This window comes from Rhinopithecus bieti, unplaced genomic scaffold (assembly GCF_001698545.2).
Source record: "Rhinopithecus bieti isolate Rb0 unplaced genomic scaffold, ASM169854v2 scaffold_40077, whole genome shotgun sequence".
In the NCBI taxonomy this organism is placed as follows: domain Eukaryota; kingdom Metazoa; phylum Chordata; class Mammalia; order Primates; family Cercopithecidae; genus Rhinopithecus; species Rhinopithecus bieti.
In genome coordinates this window covers 162,709-179,716 of record NW_016816716.1, presented here as the reverse complement: position 1 = coordinate 179,716, position 17,008 = coordinate 162,709, and the positions used below count along the sequence as shown (strand labels likewise).

The 17,008-nt window shown below is 40.0% G+C and overlaps 1 protein-coding gene across 1 annotated transcript in view; it reads right to left on the bottom strand.

Moving 5' to 3' along the window:
- DNAH9 (dynein axonemal heavy chain 9) overlaps nt 1-17,008 on the bottom strand; it is a 381,759-nt gene that overhangs the window by 290,278 nt on the left and 74,473 nt on the right. Inside the window, 2 exon segments of the mRNA XM_017855172.1 lie at nt 6,459-6,625; nt 7,365-7,587. Of these exon segments, the coding sequence (XP_017710661.1) occupies nt 6,459-6,625; nt 7,365-7,587 (390 nt within the window).

Here is a 17,008-nt window from a genome sequence, read left to right as displayed (position 1 = left end):
TTATTCTTCATTTCCAAAGCCTAGTTGTTGGTGTGTGTGGGTTCCACTTTTTATCTTGACCAGAGTGAACTTAGAATGTGAACTGAACCTCTTGACGTTAGTTAAAAAATTCAAGCAAATTCTTAAAGCCCACATCCTGTTTAATCTGTTAGTGGAGCCCCATTCAGGAATAACGTTTTAGGTAAGATAGGAGCTATTTGAGGAGCATATAGAAGATTAGAAATTATCTTGCTAACCATTCTTCCTTTGGCACCCACAAGCATTCTTAAATCAATGCTGGTTTCTCGAGTGTTTATAAGAGGTGAACGTTTATCAAACCTGTTCCCAACTTCATCCAACCTGTGGCATAATTTTTGTTTATAGTTTAGATTTGTGGGTGATCATTTTCTGTAGCTAAGCACACATAAAAACTAACTTGGCCTAAGTTGTGAAGGGAACCCATAGACGTGAGGACAGGTAGCCCTCTTATGATTTCAAAACTTTAGAGCACATTGTCAGGATGTTCATAGACCTGGTTCATGTGCCTAATAAACTGGAAGCCATCCTCTAAACCCTGGGGAAATGATACAGTATAAGAACAAGAAAGTGGCCGGGCTCACACCTGTAATCTTAGCACTCTGGGAGGCCGAGGCGTCCGACTCTGAGGATCATGAGGTCAGGAGATCAAGACCATCCTGGTTAACACAGTGAAACCCTGTCTCTATTAAAAATACAAAAAATTAGCTGGGCATGGTGGCGGGCGCCTGTAGTCCCAGCTACTCGGGAGGCTGAGGCAGGAGAATGGCGTGAACCTGGGAGGCGGAGGTTGCAGTGGGCCGAGATCGCACCACTGTACTCCAGCCTGGGTGACAGAATGAGACTCTGTCTCAAAAAAAAAATAAAAATAAAAAAATGAAAAGAACAAGAAAGTAATAGGAGGGAAAAGGGTGGGTTGAGTCTTTGAAGTTGAAATAATAAAGCAAAAGTATTTTACTCTAAAAGAGAAATGCCTGGAAAGCTTGGATGAATAAAACAATAATTACAAGAAATGAAAATATGGTGCTCATGCATTTGATCGTGGAAAAACGACTCATTCAGGCCTGACCCAGATGTGAGCCTGGAGAGAGAGGAATAAATGAGTTAAATTGATTCCTGGGAAATTGGCTGTTGGTAAATGTGAACCTCAGTACCGTCCGAATCTGTGTATACCATGAATGGTGTCACACCTCTCCTTGATACCCACCAGGTAGCATAAAACTCAATGTGTCTTATGCCTGTAATCCCAGCACTTTCGGAAGCCGAGGAGGGTGGATCACGAGGTCAGGAAATCAAGACCATCCTGGCTAACACAGTGAAACCCCGTCTCTACTAAAAATACAAAAAAGTAGCCAGGCGTGGTGGTGGGTGCCTGTAGTCCCAGCTACTCGGGAGGCTGAGGCAGGAGTATCAGTATCACTTGAACCTGGGAGGTGGAGGTTGCAGTGAGCCAAGATCCCGCCACTGCACTCCAGTCTGGGTGACAGAACGAGACTCTGTCTCAAAAAAAAAAAAAAAAAAAAATTAATGTGTCTAACTCCGACTTTGTGAGGCTCAGTCCTTCCAATTCTGTGACCACCTCAGTGAACAGTGGGACAAGAGCTCTTCCCACCACTTGTCCAAGCTGGAAGGTGAGAAATCCTCTTGCACTCTCCTTCTCCCCCATCTCCCACATTCAGTCAATCCTGCAGATATTCTCCTAAATCTCTCTGCAATACATTTTCCCTCTCCCTCATCTCTGCCACTGCTTCTGATCAGGCCTCACCACTTCTCATCTGGGCTGTTGGAACCACTCTCCCATTGAGCACCTGGTCTTGAGCCTACCTTGCCCCACTCTGTTCTCCATGGCCATGAGAAGGCGGTCTTTATATTATGTTTTTGTCATATTTAGACTCCTCAGTGGCTGAGATTATGGTCAAAACATGGCCCTCCTCCATTCTCCTCTCCTACTTCCTGCATCCCAGTCATACACATATGCAGTTTTCCAGCTGTTTCTTGCATTTTCATCCTTCTGCATCCTCCTGTGTGCTATTTCCTTTGCCCAGAATATCCTCATTTTCTAACTCTTTTTTCTCCCCTTGAAAGAGCTCTTACTTACCACTGGCTGTGGCTCACCATGACAAGCACCATGTTCTTCAGGAGGTGTGAACTGCCTCCCCCAGCAGGACTAAAGCTGTTCCCAGTGTGCATGCCTTATTGCTCATTTTTGAAATGGTCCCTGAGGTTATAAGTCCTTGAGGTCAGGAAAGGTGTATCATCTCAAAATCCTAACAGCTACACCATTTTTTTGCTGATTCCACTGTTTAGACCACAAGCTCATCTACTCCACGAAAGCTTAAATCATGGGAATGAGTCAGATTAACTGGAAGAACAGGATCAAGCTGAATGAATGACATATCTTAGGATACCGACACGTCCCTGGTAGGTTTAATGACGAACACTGCCCTTTTCTGCAGTTATGGAAAAGACAATAGGCACTGTGTAAGAAGGACAAAAGCCTTTCTTTCCTCATGACTGCTGCCTTGGGCTATGTGGAAAGCTGTTTTCTCTAGTTGTCATGTAGGACAACACCCCATGGAAAGTAGCTTCAAGAAAGCCCTTCCAGCCATTCATAGAATCTGGTTGCCTGCTGAAAACACAAATGGTCTTCGTTGAGCTGGAGCTCACAGAGATAGGTTATTTTGACTCAGTAATCCCTCGATTACCTTGGTCTTGATGTGGGTAAGAAGATTGTATGTTACCGTGCCATTTCTTAAGGTCAGGAGGACTGTGCTCAAGGTCAGGAAGATCAAAAGGTGAAACTCCACTACAGCATGAGGGCATTCCTTTCATTCAAGAGGGAGAACTGGTCACCAGCTTTAAGAGTTGCACAAAGCCCTTGAATCTGAGTAGGATGATTTAGCCAATGACTGTGGTGAGAGCTCGGCTAGAAATGTGGTGTTATAATTTAGAGTTAAGAACTAAAGGAGGAGCTGAAATTTGACCTGGACGTGAAGAACCTCAACCTATGCAACCTAACTTCACACAGCACCTGTCAGACTGCAAGGGCTTAAGAAGACACTCAGGTTTTTTTTCTCTCTCTCTCCTCAAAGACGAGAACATTCAAAACTGAGCTTAACCTGTGTAACCTAATCAAGAGCAGAAACTTGCATCCACAGAGAAACGTACCAGGGTCTGCACTTTAGAAATTCAGAAATGATCTAAAAGTGAAGAAACCAGAATTAAACTCAAACTTGAATTCACATAAAAATGTACCAGGGTCTGCAACTTAGAAATTCATAAATAACTTAACAGTTGAGCAACCAGATTTAAACTCACATGCCACACACAATACCTACAAATTTTGAACACTCGCACACACCAAACTAAGAAAACAAAACACATAAGTTGACATCCACTGAGATTCGCTTTAGCAATAAATCTACGATTCCATTTTAGCTCTGATGTTTTTCTTGACAAAAAGAGAAATACATCAAAATTGCAGAAATGTTTGGTTTCCCAGCAGTTCTTTTCAAAGCATCCTCTTCCAGGGATTCATCTGCATGTCAAATTAGCAGATGTGAATTTGGAACACCCAGCTTAGAGTAGCAGTATCCTCACAGCCAGCAGATACAAGTGCAAAGAAAGAAAAAGGAACACAACTATCAAATAAAAATAAAATGAAAAAACAAACAGGAGCTGATCAATACACAAAATATACCCATGAAGGCGGAATACTGAATTTCGAACAGACACAAAAGCACACCAATGTTGTTTCCCTTTCCAGCAGTCTTAGAAGTCTCTTTGGGAAGATACTTCCCGCAACATCTTTGAATATTTTCCTTTTTTGAAATTATTTTAAGAGACTGTTGGGCTGGGCGTGGTGGCTCATGCCTGTAATCCCAGCACTTTGGGAGGCCAAGGTGGGTGGATCACGAGGTCAGGAGTTCGGGACCAGCGTGACCAACATGGTGAAACTCCGCCTCTACTAAAAATACAAAAATTAGCTGGGCGTGGTCGTGGGCGCCTGTAATCCCAGATACTCAGGAGGCTGAGACAGGAGAATCGCTTGAACCCGGGAGGTAGAGGTTGCAGTGAGCTGAGATAGTGCCGTTGCACTCCAGCCTGGGAGACAGAGTGAGACTCTGTCTCAAAAAAAAAAAAAAAAAAAAAAGAGAGAGAGAGACTGTTGGTGCAAAATATTAGTGTCTTTATTTTATGGCTGCTGTCTTTGGTGTGGTTGTTGTTAACACTAAGTAGTATTACCCAGCTGGAGAACTTACCTCCCTCAGCAGCTTTGGCTCTGAAATGGTGCTCAATTTCAAAAACTCAATTGCATGCCCAAAAAAGAGTCAAAGGAATAAGCCTCAGACTCTGAAAGACAGTCCCCAAAGGAGTCTACAAGGGTTTTGAGCAACAGATGATTCTTTGGAACAAGGGTGTGGCTCCTAAGGCAACGATTCTAAAGGGATACAGACTTAGGAGTTATATTAGGAGTTACATTCCTCTACACGATTGCTTGAAAGGAAACCAATTACTTCCCTTTAGGGTGGTGGTTTCCAAACTTGGGTGCACATTGGAATTACTGGAGCTTCCAAAATACTGATTCACAGGTCTCGCCTCCAGAAAGTCTAACTTTGTTGGTATACAGGGCAGACTGGGCATTGGGAGTTTTAAAATCTCTCCAGGTGATTCTAATGTGCAGCCCAAAAGGCAGCACATTGCTTTAGAGTCATATGTTTTGTATATTTATATCTTATGTCTGTTTTACACACTTGTCCTTCCCTGCCTCTTAACCTACTCATCTTATTCTCTGTTACCCTAGGTATAATGCTTGAGAGATAGCAACTGCTTAATAAATGTTTGAAGAATGAATGATAAAAATAGGATTGACAGGTTGGGTGAGCAACCATCCAGTTTGCCCAGAACAGAGGTGCTTCCTAAGACATGAGCATGCTTGTACTCTTAGCTACTCAGGAGGCTGAGGTGAGAGGATTGCTTGAACCCAAGGAGTTCAAGGCAGTAGGCTATGATCATGATGCTGCACTCCAGCCTGGGTGACAGAGCAAAACGCTATCTCGAAAATGCTGCTATCTCCCAAGCGTTATGCTTGGAGTTACAGAGAATAAGATGAGTGTGTTAAGAGGCAGGGAAGGGCATGTGTGTAAAACAGACATAAGATATAAATATATAAAACATATAACTCTAAAGCAATGTGCTGCCATTTGGGCTGCACATTTAGAATCACCTGGAGAGATTTTAAAACTCCCAAGCAACAACCAGAACAGTCCTGGGCAAACCAGTATGGTTTTTCACCATAGTACCAGGCACGATGCTAGACACTTTCAAGAATGATCTCTTTAGTTCAAGCCACAACTATATGCGGTGGACACTAGTATTATCTACATTTTATAGATGAGGAATCTGGAGCACAAAGGTATTAAGTAACTTTATCATAACATAAGAAGTAAGTAGAAGACCTGAAATTAGACCCCAGGCCACCTGAATCTAGCATCTATGCACTTAATTTTTATTGGACTTTGTTCCAATGAAGTTGTATTTTTTTGTTTGTTTGGTTTGTTGCTTTAATATTTCTGTGGGCAAGTAACCTTGGAAAATGAAAACATTCCTCACTGTGAGCATCGAGAATTTTCCAGTTTGGAGATGTCGAAGTCTGTCTACCCAACACTATAGAGGAGATCCAGGAAGAAATGAAGCTCAAGGAAGCAGGAAACAAATCACAGAGCTGAAGCGTTGGGGCAAAGGGCACCCAATCTAGCTGGTGCATCAGCAGATGTAGGACCATTCAGCGCCACTTTGGCCTCCTGGTTGGAGCCCTTGATGCTGAGAAGTGGACCAGCAGCAGACCACTTCATCACGGGAGGAAACCGCTGAGAAAGGAGCCCAAGTGTGTGCAGTGTGGGCACAGGTGAATGGTGTTACCCATCCTAGAGTTGCTTTGTTTATGTAAAGACCTGTCATAACAAGCAGGGAGGCAGGGAGGTGTCTGAACCAAGTGGAGAGAAACTCCTGAAGAAAACCTTCACCTAAATCCTTCCTTTACGCTGCCAAAATGAAATGTGCTGTAAAATTTAAAAAATTCCATCAGCCACTTTTTAAAACCAAAAGAACAGTCTGTGAGAACTTAGAATGCTAAAGGTTTAGTAAAATCCTAGTAATTATACCACCTATCATCCCTTTATAAACTTGGAGGCACAAAGATGCTTCTAGATATATACGCATCTTTTTAAGGCAAGATATTTCTACAATCCTTGGTCTGTACAGGTCATGATAGGATTCGGTCCACATTAGCACCACGTTTCAACCAAAGGTCCTAAATGGGAAGGAAGATTATTAACTGGTCTGCAGCTGCTGGAAGAATACACACGTTCAACAAAAAGATTATCCGTGACTCAAAGACTGCAGTGTTCAGAGAAAGAGAGGCAGCAGTGTTTGGCCCATACCTGAACGGGGCTTCTTTGTGGAATCGTTCCCAGAATTGCTGCTGTTCTGCATCGAAGGCTGTGCACCTCTGGCGGAGAAGTGTCACTTCATTTGCCTGCAGTGGGGCCACCTGCTGCTTCACAGTAATGGCCACCTTTTTTATGTTGTTCCATTTCTCAGGCAGCTCCTGCAAAGGAAACCTCAGTGTGGTCAGATTCCCAAGGCGCTCTTGCCTTTCCCATAGTCCTGAGCTGGACAGAGCCCAGATGCTTCCATCTGTGTTACAAGATGGTACGATGATGTGGTGGTGTCATCTTCCCATTCCCTACAATCTGCCCTCCACCCACTCTTCCTCGACTTCCTTCCGCAGCTGCTCTCAACTATTACCTACTGTTCACGCAACACTAACCTTCTTGCTCTCAACCTCTGGTCCTCTAAGCCCTCTAAATTTGTGAAAACTTGCAATGCTAAAGAGACTTTTAGATTTTTCTTAAAGGAAGACGTTTCTACAATCTTCGGTTTCCATTGCTTCTACTGTATTTCTACTGAAACTACATTAACCCCTTCCCTTTTCTATATTCTTCAGGATTGCTTGGTTATTTTCTTTCATGTCCCACATTTCCTCTTGGGCCATCTTAACAAATTTCAGATCTGCTTTTTTTTCTCAACCAAAACACTGGTTCATTTCTATGGAAAAAAATTATCCATCTTAATTCTCTCATATATCTCTAGCATTGCCTTCTCCCATATGTATTGAGTTTTCAGAATTTGCTAGACATTACAAATATGCTACACATTATAGTTCCAAAACATAGATCTTGAGTCAGCTCCAAGCCCTGTTTTTCATTTGCTGTAAACCACTTTACCCCATTCTGAAATACTAAAATGTTCTATTTCTTTTATAAGGAAGACATAAATGCACTGACCTCCAGCTGCTTAAACACTGTTTCTGGCAATTCTTGTTCATAGGTCTTCAGCAATTCAAGAGTCTGCTTTAAGGGCTCAAACATCTCATCAGTGTTACTCTGCCGTTCTTTCACAGCCATAAGGTGTCCCATGATCTCAACCAAGCCTTGGAAATCTCCTTTTTCAACTTTCTTGAGTAAGCCGCTCTCACTATTCTTTATAAACGCTTCAAGGTTGGCCAAGCTAATCAACACAAAGAGAACATGAGGAGCCATTCTCGTTCTACTCCTCAAAAGGAAGATGTATTGATTTCCCCAACAAAAATATCTATTATTATAAAAATCCTACCACATGCCCAATACTTTGCTAAGCACTCTGCATAGACTATGCTCTGATGTTAAGAATATGGCCTCTTGCACAAAGTGTCAAGGTTATGAATGGCAAAGACTGAGGCCTGTCCTGCAATGGAGGAGACTCAGGAGGAGACATGATATCTAAATGTAATGTGTGATTTGGATAGAATCAAGAATGGAGTTCATTTCAGAGGTTCTCTGAGCACACTCAAAATCTGTGATAGTGTGTAGACCTTGGTACTGAATGCTGGATTCAGAGAAGTGGCAAAATTTATGAAGTGGATAACATGAGAATTATGGCTTGTGATAGCATTGCTTTGTGAAAAGAAGCATAGAAAAAGCTTTTAAGAGGTGTTTGCTGGCAATGCAAAAATGATCATATGTTGATGGAGAATTCCAGGAGAAAGAAGCTGATAATTTTCAGTAGGCCTTTGTATCACTTTACTATATGGCAGGAAGAAACAAATATTTGTAAGTTGACAAATCAAAAGTGTCTTAAGATTATACTCTAATAAACATATTCTAAAATAAATAAAAGAGAAGGCTTAAAATGTGAAAATAACAAAGAATAAAACAAGCAAGCAAAATTATAAAATAACTGAGTAGAAGATCTAAAAATGGAAAATACAATTATAATTTACATTTCAACAAAGCTTGAAAGGGGATTCAACTTCTATATGATATACATGGAGAAGTTTCTAAACTGCAGGGTAGAAAGAGAAAAAAGGAAAAATATGCAAGTTATTAAAAGACAGGAGATAATGAAAACATCACACATAAGTATAACAAAAGTGCCAGAAGAACAAAATAGAACAAGCAAGAAGCAACATTTGAGAAGAGTCTGGCTAAATATTTTCTAGAATTGCTGAAAGACACTCAATGTAAGATCAAGAAGGCCCAACAAATCCCAAGCAGAATAAATATATAGGAACCCTCATATAAATACTTCACTATGAAACTACAGATTACCAAAAGAAAAAAATAATCTTAAAATTAGCTTCAGAGCAAAGACAAGTTTCTTAAAACAACGACAGCACACACACACACACAAAACAAAACTGGACTGATAACTGACGACTCGGCAACAAAAACGGAAGCCAGGACACAGTAGAATAATATTTTCAATAATCAAAGAGAATTTATGTTATTCTTGAATTCTCTCCTCCACAAAACTATTTTTAAAGAACAAGGGGAAAATAAATACATTTCAGACAAAGAAAGAATGAGAGCACTTCATCAATAGACCTTTACTAAAGCAATTCCTAATGGAATATACCTCAGTCGGATGTCTGGACTATAGAGCAATAATGGTAAGTATGTTGGTTAATCTAAATAGGAGGCCGAGGCAGGGAGATCACAAGGTCAGGAGTTTGAGACCAGCCTGGTAAACATGACGAAACCCTGTCTCTACTAAAAATACAAAAACTAGCCAGGCGTGGTGGCGTGTGCCTGTAGTCCCAGTTACTCGGGATGCTGAGGCAGGAGAATCACTTGAATCCAGGAGGCAGAGGTTGCAGTGAGCGGAGATCATGCCACTACACTCTAGTCTGGGTGACAGAGCGAGACTCAGTCTTGAAAAAAATAAATAAATAATAAATAATAAACAAATAAATAAACATTCGGGATGTATGTATAGTTCCTGGGGCTTAAATAAATAATAGAGAACAATCTAAATTACTAGGAATGATAGAATATAATTTGATGGATGAACAGGAGACGTCAAACTATCCTAAAGTCTTTTAATCATTGTGAAGAGACTAAAAATAGTAATAAATTTATTTATTTAAGGATGCTTATTAGAATAGCAGTGATAACCATTAGAACAGTAGAACTACATGGCATGACATTCAAAGTAGCAAAGGAAAAAATGGAATAAGAAAAATAAAAGAAAACATGTAAATTATACCCCAAAGCAGACAAAAAAGGAAGTCAATGAAAAAGAAAAAGAATAGCAAACTAAAAGAACATAATAAAATGGCAGATTTAAATTAAAATGTACCACGATTAATGTTAATGAACAAAACCCTCCAGTTAAAAAATACATATTGCTAAAGTGGATTTAAAAAATCAGTTCTATGCTGATTATAAAAATGTCTTCTAATGTAAGGGCACAGCAAGGTTGAAAGCCAAAGGATAAAAAAAGATGCACCAAGCAAATATCACCAAGGAAAAATTGTTTTAGCTACATTAATAGAAGACAAAACATACTCTAGTACAAGAAATATTGCTAGTGATAAAGAAGATGTTTAATGTTTGGTTAAAAGGCTCAATATTCCAAGAAGATATAAAAAGTCAAAATCTGTATGCCTATAACATAACCTTAAAATATATGAAGCAAAAATTTACAGAATTACAAGGAGAAATTGACAATATACCACCAAAATGGAAATGGAAGATTTTTAATACAAGTATCTTAGTAAGTGATGATAGATTAAGTAGATTAAAAAAAGGCAGTGAGGATACAGTAGATTTGAACAGAATAATTAACAAACTTGAACCAATAGGCATACATAGAACATTCCACTCAGTACTTATAGAATATATATTATTTTCAAATATGCCCAGAAATTTATAAGAACAGAATATGCCATATTGAATAAGGCCAACATCAACAAATTTCAGAAGCTTGTTATCATTTTTAAACCACAGCACAATTAAGTTGGAAGTGAAGAAAGAACTATAACTAGAAAAGTCCCACATTTGAAAAATTAAAAAATCTAAACGCATTATAATGAATATTAAAAGTATTTAGAACTCAATTGTAACGCCATTACATACTAAAACGCAAGATGGAGGTAAAACTGTATTTAGAAGAGAATTTATAACTTTCAATGTTAGCATTCAAACAGACAAACGACTCAAAATTGACAAGCAAACGTTAGCCAAAGAACAGAAAATAAATCCAAAGTAGTAAAGGAAATAATAAAATAAAAGAATAAATTATTGAAATGAAAATAAAACTACAATAAATACGATCAATGAGTTTATTAGGTAGTTTTTTTGTGTGTGTCTGGCAAGACTAAGAAAGGAGACCAGAAAGCACAAATAAAAATGAATAGAAGGCCAGGCACGGTAGCTCACGCCTGTAACCCCAGCACTTTGGGAGGCCAAGGTGGGTGGATCACCTGAGGTCGGGAGTTCAAGACTAGCCTGACCAACACGGAGAAACTCTGTCTCTACTAAAAAATACAAAATTAGCCAGGCTTGGTGGTGCATGCCTGTAATCCCAGCTACTTGGGAGGCTGAGGCAGGAGAATCAATCACTCGAACCCGGGAGGTGGAGATTGCGGTGAGCCGAGATCACGCCATTGCACTCCAGCCTAGGCAACAAGAGTGAAACCTCCGTCTCAAAAAAAAAAAAAAAAAAAAAAAAAAAAAAAAAAAAAAAGGGAGACATCATAGGCTTTGCAGAGACTAAACAGTTGAGAGGATCGTATCCATTTTATAATAATAATTTGAAGATTTACATGAGATGGATACATTCCTAGAAAATATGACTTACTAAAAGTGACTTACTAAGGAATAGAAAACTTCAATATCTTTATAATCATTAAAGAAATTATAGGCTAAAATCTTCTTACAAAGAAAATCCCAATCCCAGATGACTCAATAAGAAATTTAAATCAAACTCTCACAGATCAGAACATTTCAAGATTACACCAACTCTTCTGGAGAATAAGTAAGAAGGATTACTTCTTGTTTTATGAAGCTAGCAAAATTACAAAACCAAAAATCAGATACAGACAGGAAAAAAAAAGAGAAAATTGAAGGCCAAATTCAACACAAACAGGTGCAGTAAAGCTAAACAAAATATTTGCAAACACAATAAGCCAGAGAGTATATTGAAAAAGATAATACTTTATGTTGGGTATATCTCAGATGCTAGGTTGTTTTAACATTAGAAGCCAAATAATATGTTCACCACTTAGCAGCTTGAGGGAAAAACCAGAATTATCTTAACGGACATAGATAAAACACTTGATACAATTTTACATCCATTTATGCTAAATACTCCTAACAAATTGGAAATAGAAAGGAAGTTCTAAAATCAGATAAAGCAAATCCACAGAAAGTTCACAACAAATATTACACTCAGCAGTGAAATGTTAAAAGCACTCCTTTTAAGATCAGAGACAACACTAAGATGTATGTTATCCCCACTTTCATTCAACATTCTACTGGAAGTCCTAGCCAGAGTGGTAAGATAAGAGATAGAGATATAAAGCATAAAGACCGAGAAGGAAGAAGAAATACAAGTATCATAAATTTGTAGATGATGACTATGTACATAGCAAACACCAAAGAATATACAGATGAATTGTCAAAATTATTAAATTAATTTAGCAGGATGACTAGATACAAAATCAATGTACAAAATCAATTCCTTTTCTACAGAAAATACGATTTTAAAATATCATTTATACTAGGAACTGAAAACAAAATACTGAGGAATATATTTGAACAAAATATGCAAAATTTTAAAGATAATGATTACAAAATTTCACTGAAAGACATAAAAAGGATGTAAATAAGTAAAGAGATAATATGTTCTTGGACTAGAACACTCAATATCATCAATTCTACTCAAATTGATCTATAGTCACTACAAATATAATTAAAATCCCAACAGATTTTTTTCTTCTACAAACTGAGGATTAAAATTTATATGAAATGGTAAGAACCAAGAACTGTCAGAATATTCTTGATGAAAATGATCCAGGTGGAGACCTGCCTTACCAGATATTGAGATTCGTTACTAAGCTACAGTAATTAGGATTTCCTCATATTCATGAGTGCTAGATAAGGGACTATTTAATGTGAAAGATAAAATTTTAAAACATTTAGAAGAGAATACAGTAGGGTATCATTAGGATATCCGGGCAAAAAAAGGATTTATTTAACAAGACAAAAGAAGAACATAAGGGAAAAGTTGGACATATTTGGCCACACAAATTAAGAATTCGTTTATCAGAACATACCATAAGTGGAATGAAAAGACAGGTCACAAAATGGTAGACTCCATTTGTAAGACATACAATAGCAAAGGACTAGATATAGAATATGTAAGTAATTCCTAATCATAATTTCAAAAAGGTAAAAAAACAAAATCCAGTAGAAAAATGAGGAACAGATATGAATAGGCAGAGAAAAGGAAACATAATGACTCACCAAAACATAAAAAGATGAGGACCTTTTTATACTCAGAGTACTGCAAAATATTTACCACAGTGAGATACCATTACACTCCCACAAGAGTGGCCAGGATTAAACAATTTACCAATACTAAGAGGTGGGAAGGATGCTAGGCTGTAAGAGCTTTCACCCATGGCTGTCTCTACCTTGGAGGGAGCTTGGTATTATGTGCATACTCTTTGACTTAGCAATTCTGCTCTTACGTATACACCCTAGAGGAATGCTTGCCCGCTCCATGATTACGTATGAGAGTACTTACAGCCGCATTGTTAAAAGGGAAGCAGTGTCCTTAGGAGAGAGCAAAACCACTGGAAACAACCCAAATGTTCATCAACTATGGAATGGACAGATACATTGTGCTACATTAATCTAAGGGAATACTGTACACAGTGAAAATAAACTACTGCTATACTCTCAAACTGGATAAATCTCAAACATAATGCTGAGTGAAAGAAATAGAACACAGAAGAAGATATGGCATACAATAATACTTCATTTTTATAAAGTTTTAATGCAAGTCTCCATATAGGTATGTGTATATGCATATACATATATATACATCCATATGCATACACATGTGTATATATCCATACACACACACACACACACACACACACACACACACACACAAAGCAATGAAGAAAAGCATGGGAAGGATTATGTCACATTTAGGACACTAGCAACATCTTGCAAGGAGGGAGAAGGATTTAAACTTTAAAATATAGCCAATGTTCTGTTTCTTAGCTGGATGATGCAAATTCACAAATTCGCGTATTCTCTTTAATATTGTTCTCTAAATTGTATGTATGTTATATTTCATCATAAAACTTTTTGTAGAGAGAGAATGGGAGGTGAAGAACCAAATATATATATATATATATATAAACACATCTTTTGAGAAATTTTGCTGTAAAGGAGTGCATACAAAAAAACTGTGTTGTAGCTGGAAGGACTTGTGGGATCATGCTCCTTTCTCTTTTTCAGTGTGTCAAATATCACAATATGCTCACATGGTATTAAGAACATGTAAAGGAAAAATTGATAATGTTGGAGATAGGGAATATTTAAGAAGGTAAGTCCTAAGGTGACAGGAAAGAGTTTGAACTTAGAAAAGCAAGGACAGCTTATCCACAGTCACAGGTGAGGTGGTTGAATATCCGGCTTCAAATGCAGGCATGTTAGTATATTTGTCAGTGAAAAGGTGAATTAGTTCTCTCGTGATTGATACTAATTTCTCAGTGAAATGAGAAGCCAAGTCATAAAAGCAGAGAAGATATTTGAAGGAAACAGAAGTCTGAGAGAATTGGGAAGCGTTTAGGAAAATGTGAAGGGCCTACTGAATTTTATGTTCACAAATGAAATGTAGGACTGGTCAGAAGACTGGTTCGATTTTGCTTCATCAGGGATGAATTGCTCAGGAGCAGGTGTGGAGTGCTGAGTTTAAATAGTCAGGGTTTTACAAGGTGGGAACGGGAGGGAATAGGGACCAAGGATGAGAGACTCTGAGAAAGTAGGGGAGTCAGTGAATTGGAAATCCTGATGGGTTTGAAGAATTCTGTGCGGCAGTGTTGCTAAGTAAGTGAGGTGGAAAGATAACAGGTGGAGGTCAGGGAGTGGAATGCTTCCACCTGAGCTTCTGAAGGCAGAGCAATTACTTCCCCATCATTCTCTGAGCCCCACTGAGAATACGGAAGAGATGTGGGTAGCAGAGGTATGGCACAGGGACGGGCATCAGAGGGAGGAGATCAACAACATAAGAGCCAGTCTGATGGAGATTCTGTGGAGGATGGGTCATGGCAGGTGACTATCAGCAGAAAGTGGGAAGGGAAATCTTTGAGCCAGATGCTAAGATCTACACTGGTGAGGAAGAGGGACTAATGGCTTGGTGGGTGACGGCAGCAAGACAGAGTGCAGTTGGTGTTGTCTGAGAATTCACGTCAGGGGAGCTGGTGATTTTGAGGAAGGATGGTGGTGAAATGGTCTGGAAGCAGCACTGAAGAGCAACCATACCTCACCCACCTGCAGGCCCACTGGTAAGAGGGCCTCCATTTGGGAGGGCTGGAGGGGAAACAGTGTCCTCAGAAGAGAGCCAGGTTTCAGTTGGAGCAAAACGGTGATGAGACAAGATGAAGGGGACGGTGGACATTTGCTGCTGTAAGATCCTGAGGTCTGCTGCAAGGGCATAGAAAAGCTTTGCAAGGGCAGGGGTAGGGGTTGAGTAAGATTAGGGCAGGAAGAGCTGAATGAGATGAGAGTTTATGTAACAAAAGGGGGTTGGACTTGTGGCAGTGAATGAAGTATCTAAAATGCAATGCAAGTTGGGATTCATCCTGACGTATTAAGGAAAGGTGGAAATCACATAATTACATGGCACAGAGGAGACAATAATAATTTTTAAATTATTTCTATTTTATCTAATCCTCCAGAATGCAATAAAACCTTCTCCTAAAGTGTAACACAATAGCCAGTTTTTAGAATCACCAACTGTTAAAGTTGGAAGACGGAAGACACCTTAGAATAATTCAGTTGAGCTGTCATCTTTCAGAGGTGAGGAAACAGGGTTTCAAGGACACAAAGTCAAGCCTCCTAATTTCTCTACTGTGTGTTTATCCTGTTAAACCAACCCCATTTGATCCTTTGAAGCCTAACTGGTTGATTCCCGTGGCAGCTGCTGTTACCACGTCCTGTATCAACCATGTGTTTTTGGTCTTTTCACATCTGGGGTCTTAGAAACTTCCCCGTGCAGGGCTGAGCAATTCCTTGAGACAGCAGTGGCTGGCCCGTGAGCACATCTTTCATATGCAAACCAACCATTCCAGAGTCCAACCACCTCCTCTGTGGGGCTTTCACAATCTGGGTCATTATCCCCCTGCCCTAATCAGCCCAAGGCCAGGTCCCAGACAACTTGGAATAGTCTCTATGCCCCAGAGGTGCTAAAATGCTCAAACTCACCAATCCTGAGCCTGCTTGCCATGACTCATCTATTCCTTTCCACAGAAATCACAAAAAAAAGCTCCTGCCTGTATTCTCCACCCCCTTCTGCCTCCTGATGGACCCTGGAGCTCCCCTGTGTGGCCCTGTGTGGCATGCCATACACCGTTCTCCTGGGAACTGTGAGTAATAATCTATCTGCTGTATACTGTCCTCCTGGGGACTGTGAGTAATAATCTATCTGCTGTACACTGTCCTCCTGGGAACTATGAGTAATAATCTATCTTTTTTTTTTTTTTTTTGAAACAGAGTCTCGCTCTGTTGCCCGGGCTGGAGTGCAGTGGCCGGATCTCAGCTCACTGCAAGCTCCGCCTCCCGGGTTCCCGCCATTCTCCTGCCTCAGCCTCCCGAGTAGCTGGGACTATAGGCGCCCGCAACCTCGCCCGGCTAGTTTTTTGTATTTTTTAGTAGAGACGGGGTTTCACTGTGTTAGCCAGGATGGTCTCGATCTCCTGACCTCGTGATTCGCCCGTCTCGGCCTCCCACAGTGCTGGGATTACAGGCTTGAGCCACCGCGCCCGGCCATAATCTATCTTTTTATGGGAGTCGTCTGCTGCTCTATGGCCTTGCTGTGCCTGAAGGATAAAACCTGCATTTTGAAACATGCTGGTTATCCTTGGATTACCAGACCTAGCAATGGAGAGGGACCACAAAGCAGCTGTCCCCTCCAACAGTGCTCCATCCTGGGGCATCTGTCATAGTCCTACCACCCACCAGCATTTCCTCTTCTTGCCTCTGAGTTCCTCAGGGAAGAAAAGCTTTCATGAATGTGGAATAATACCCAGGAAGCCCTATTTAAAATATCCACTGCTGGGCATGGTGGCTCACGCCTGTAATCCCAGCACTTTTGGAGGCCAAGGCAGCCGCATCACCCGAGGTCAGGAGTTCGAGAGCAGCCTGACCAACAGAGAAACCCCTTCTCTACTAAAAGTACAAAATTAGCCAGGCATGGTGGCGCATGCCTATAAATCCAGCTACTCAGGATGCTGAGGTAGGAGAATCGCTTGAACCCGGGAGGCAGAGGTTGCGGTGAGCCAAGATCGCACCATTGCACTCCAGCCTTGGCAACGAGAGCAAAACTTCATCTCAAAAAAAAAAAAAAAAAAAAAAAAAAAAAAAAAAAAAAA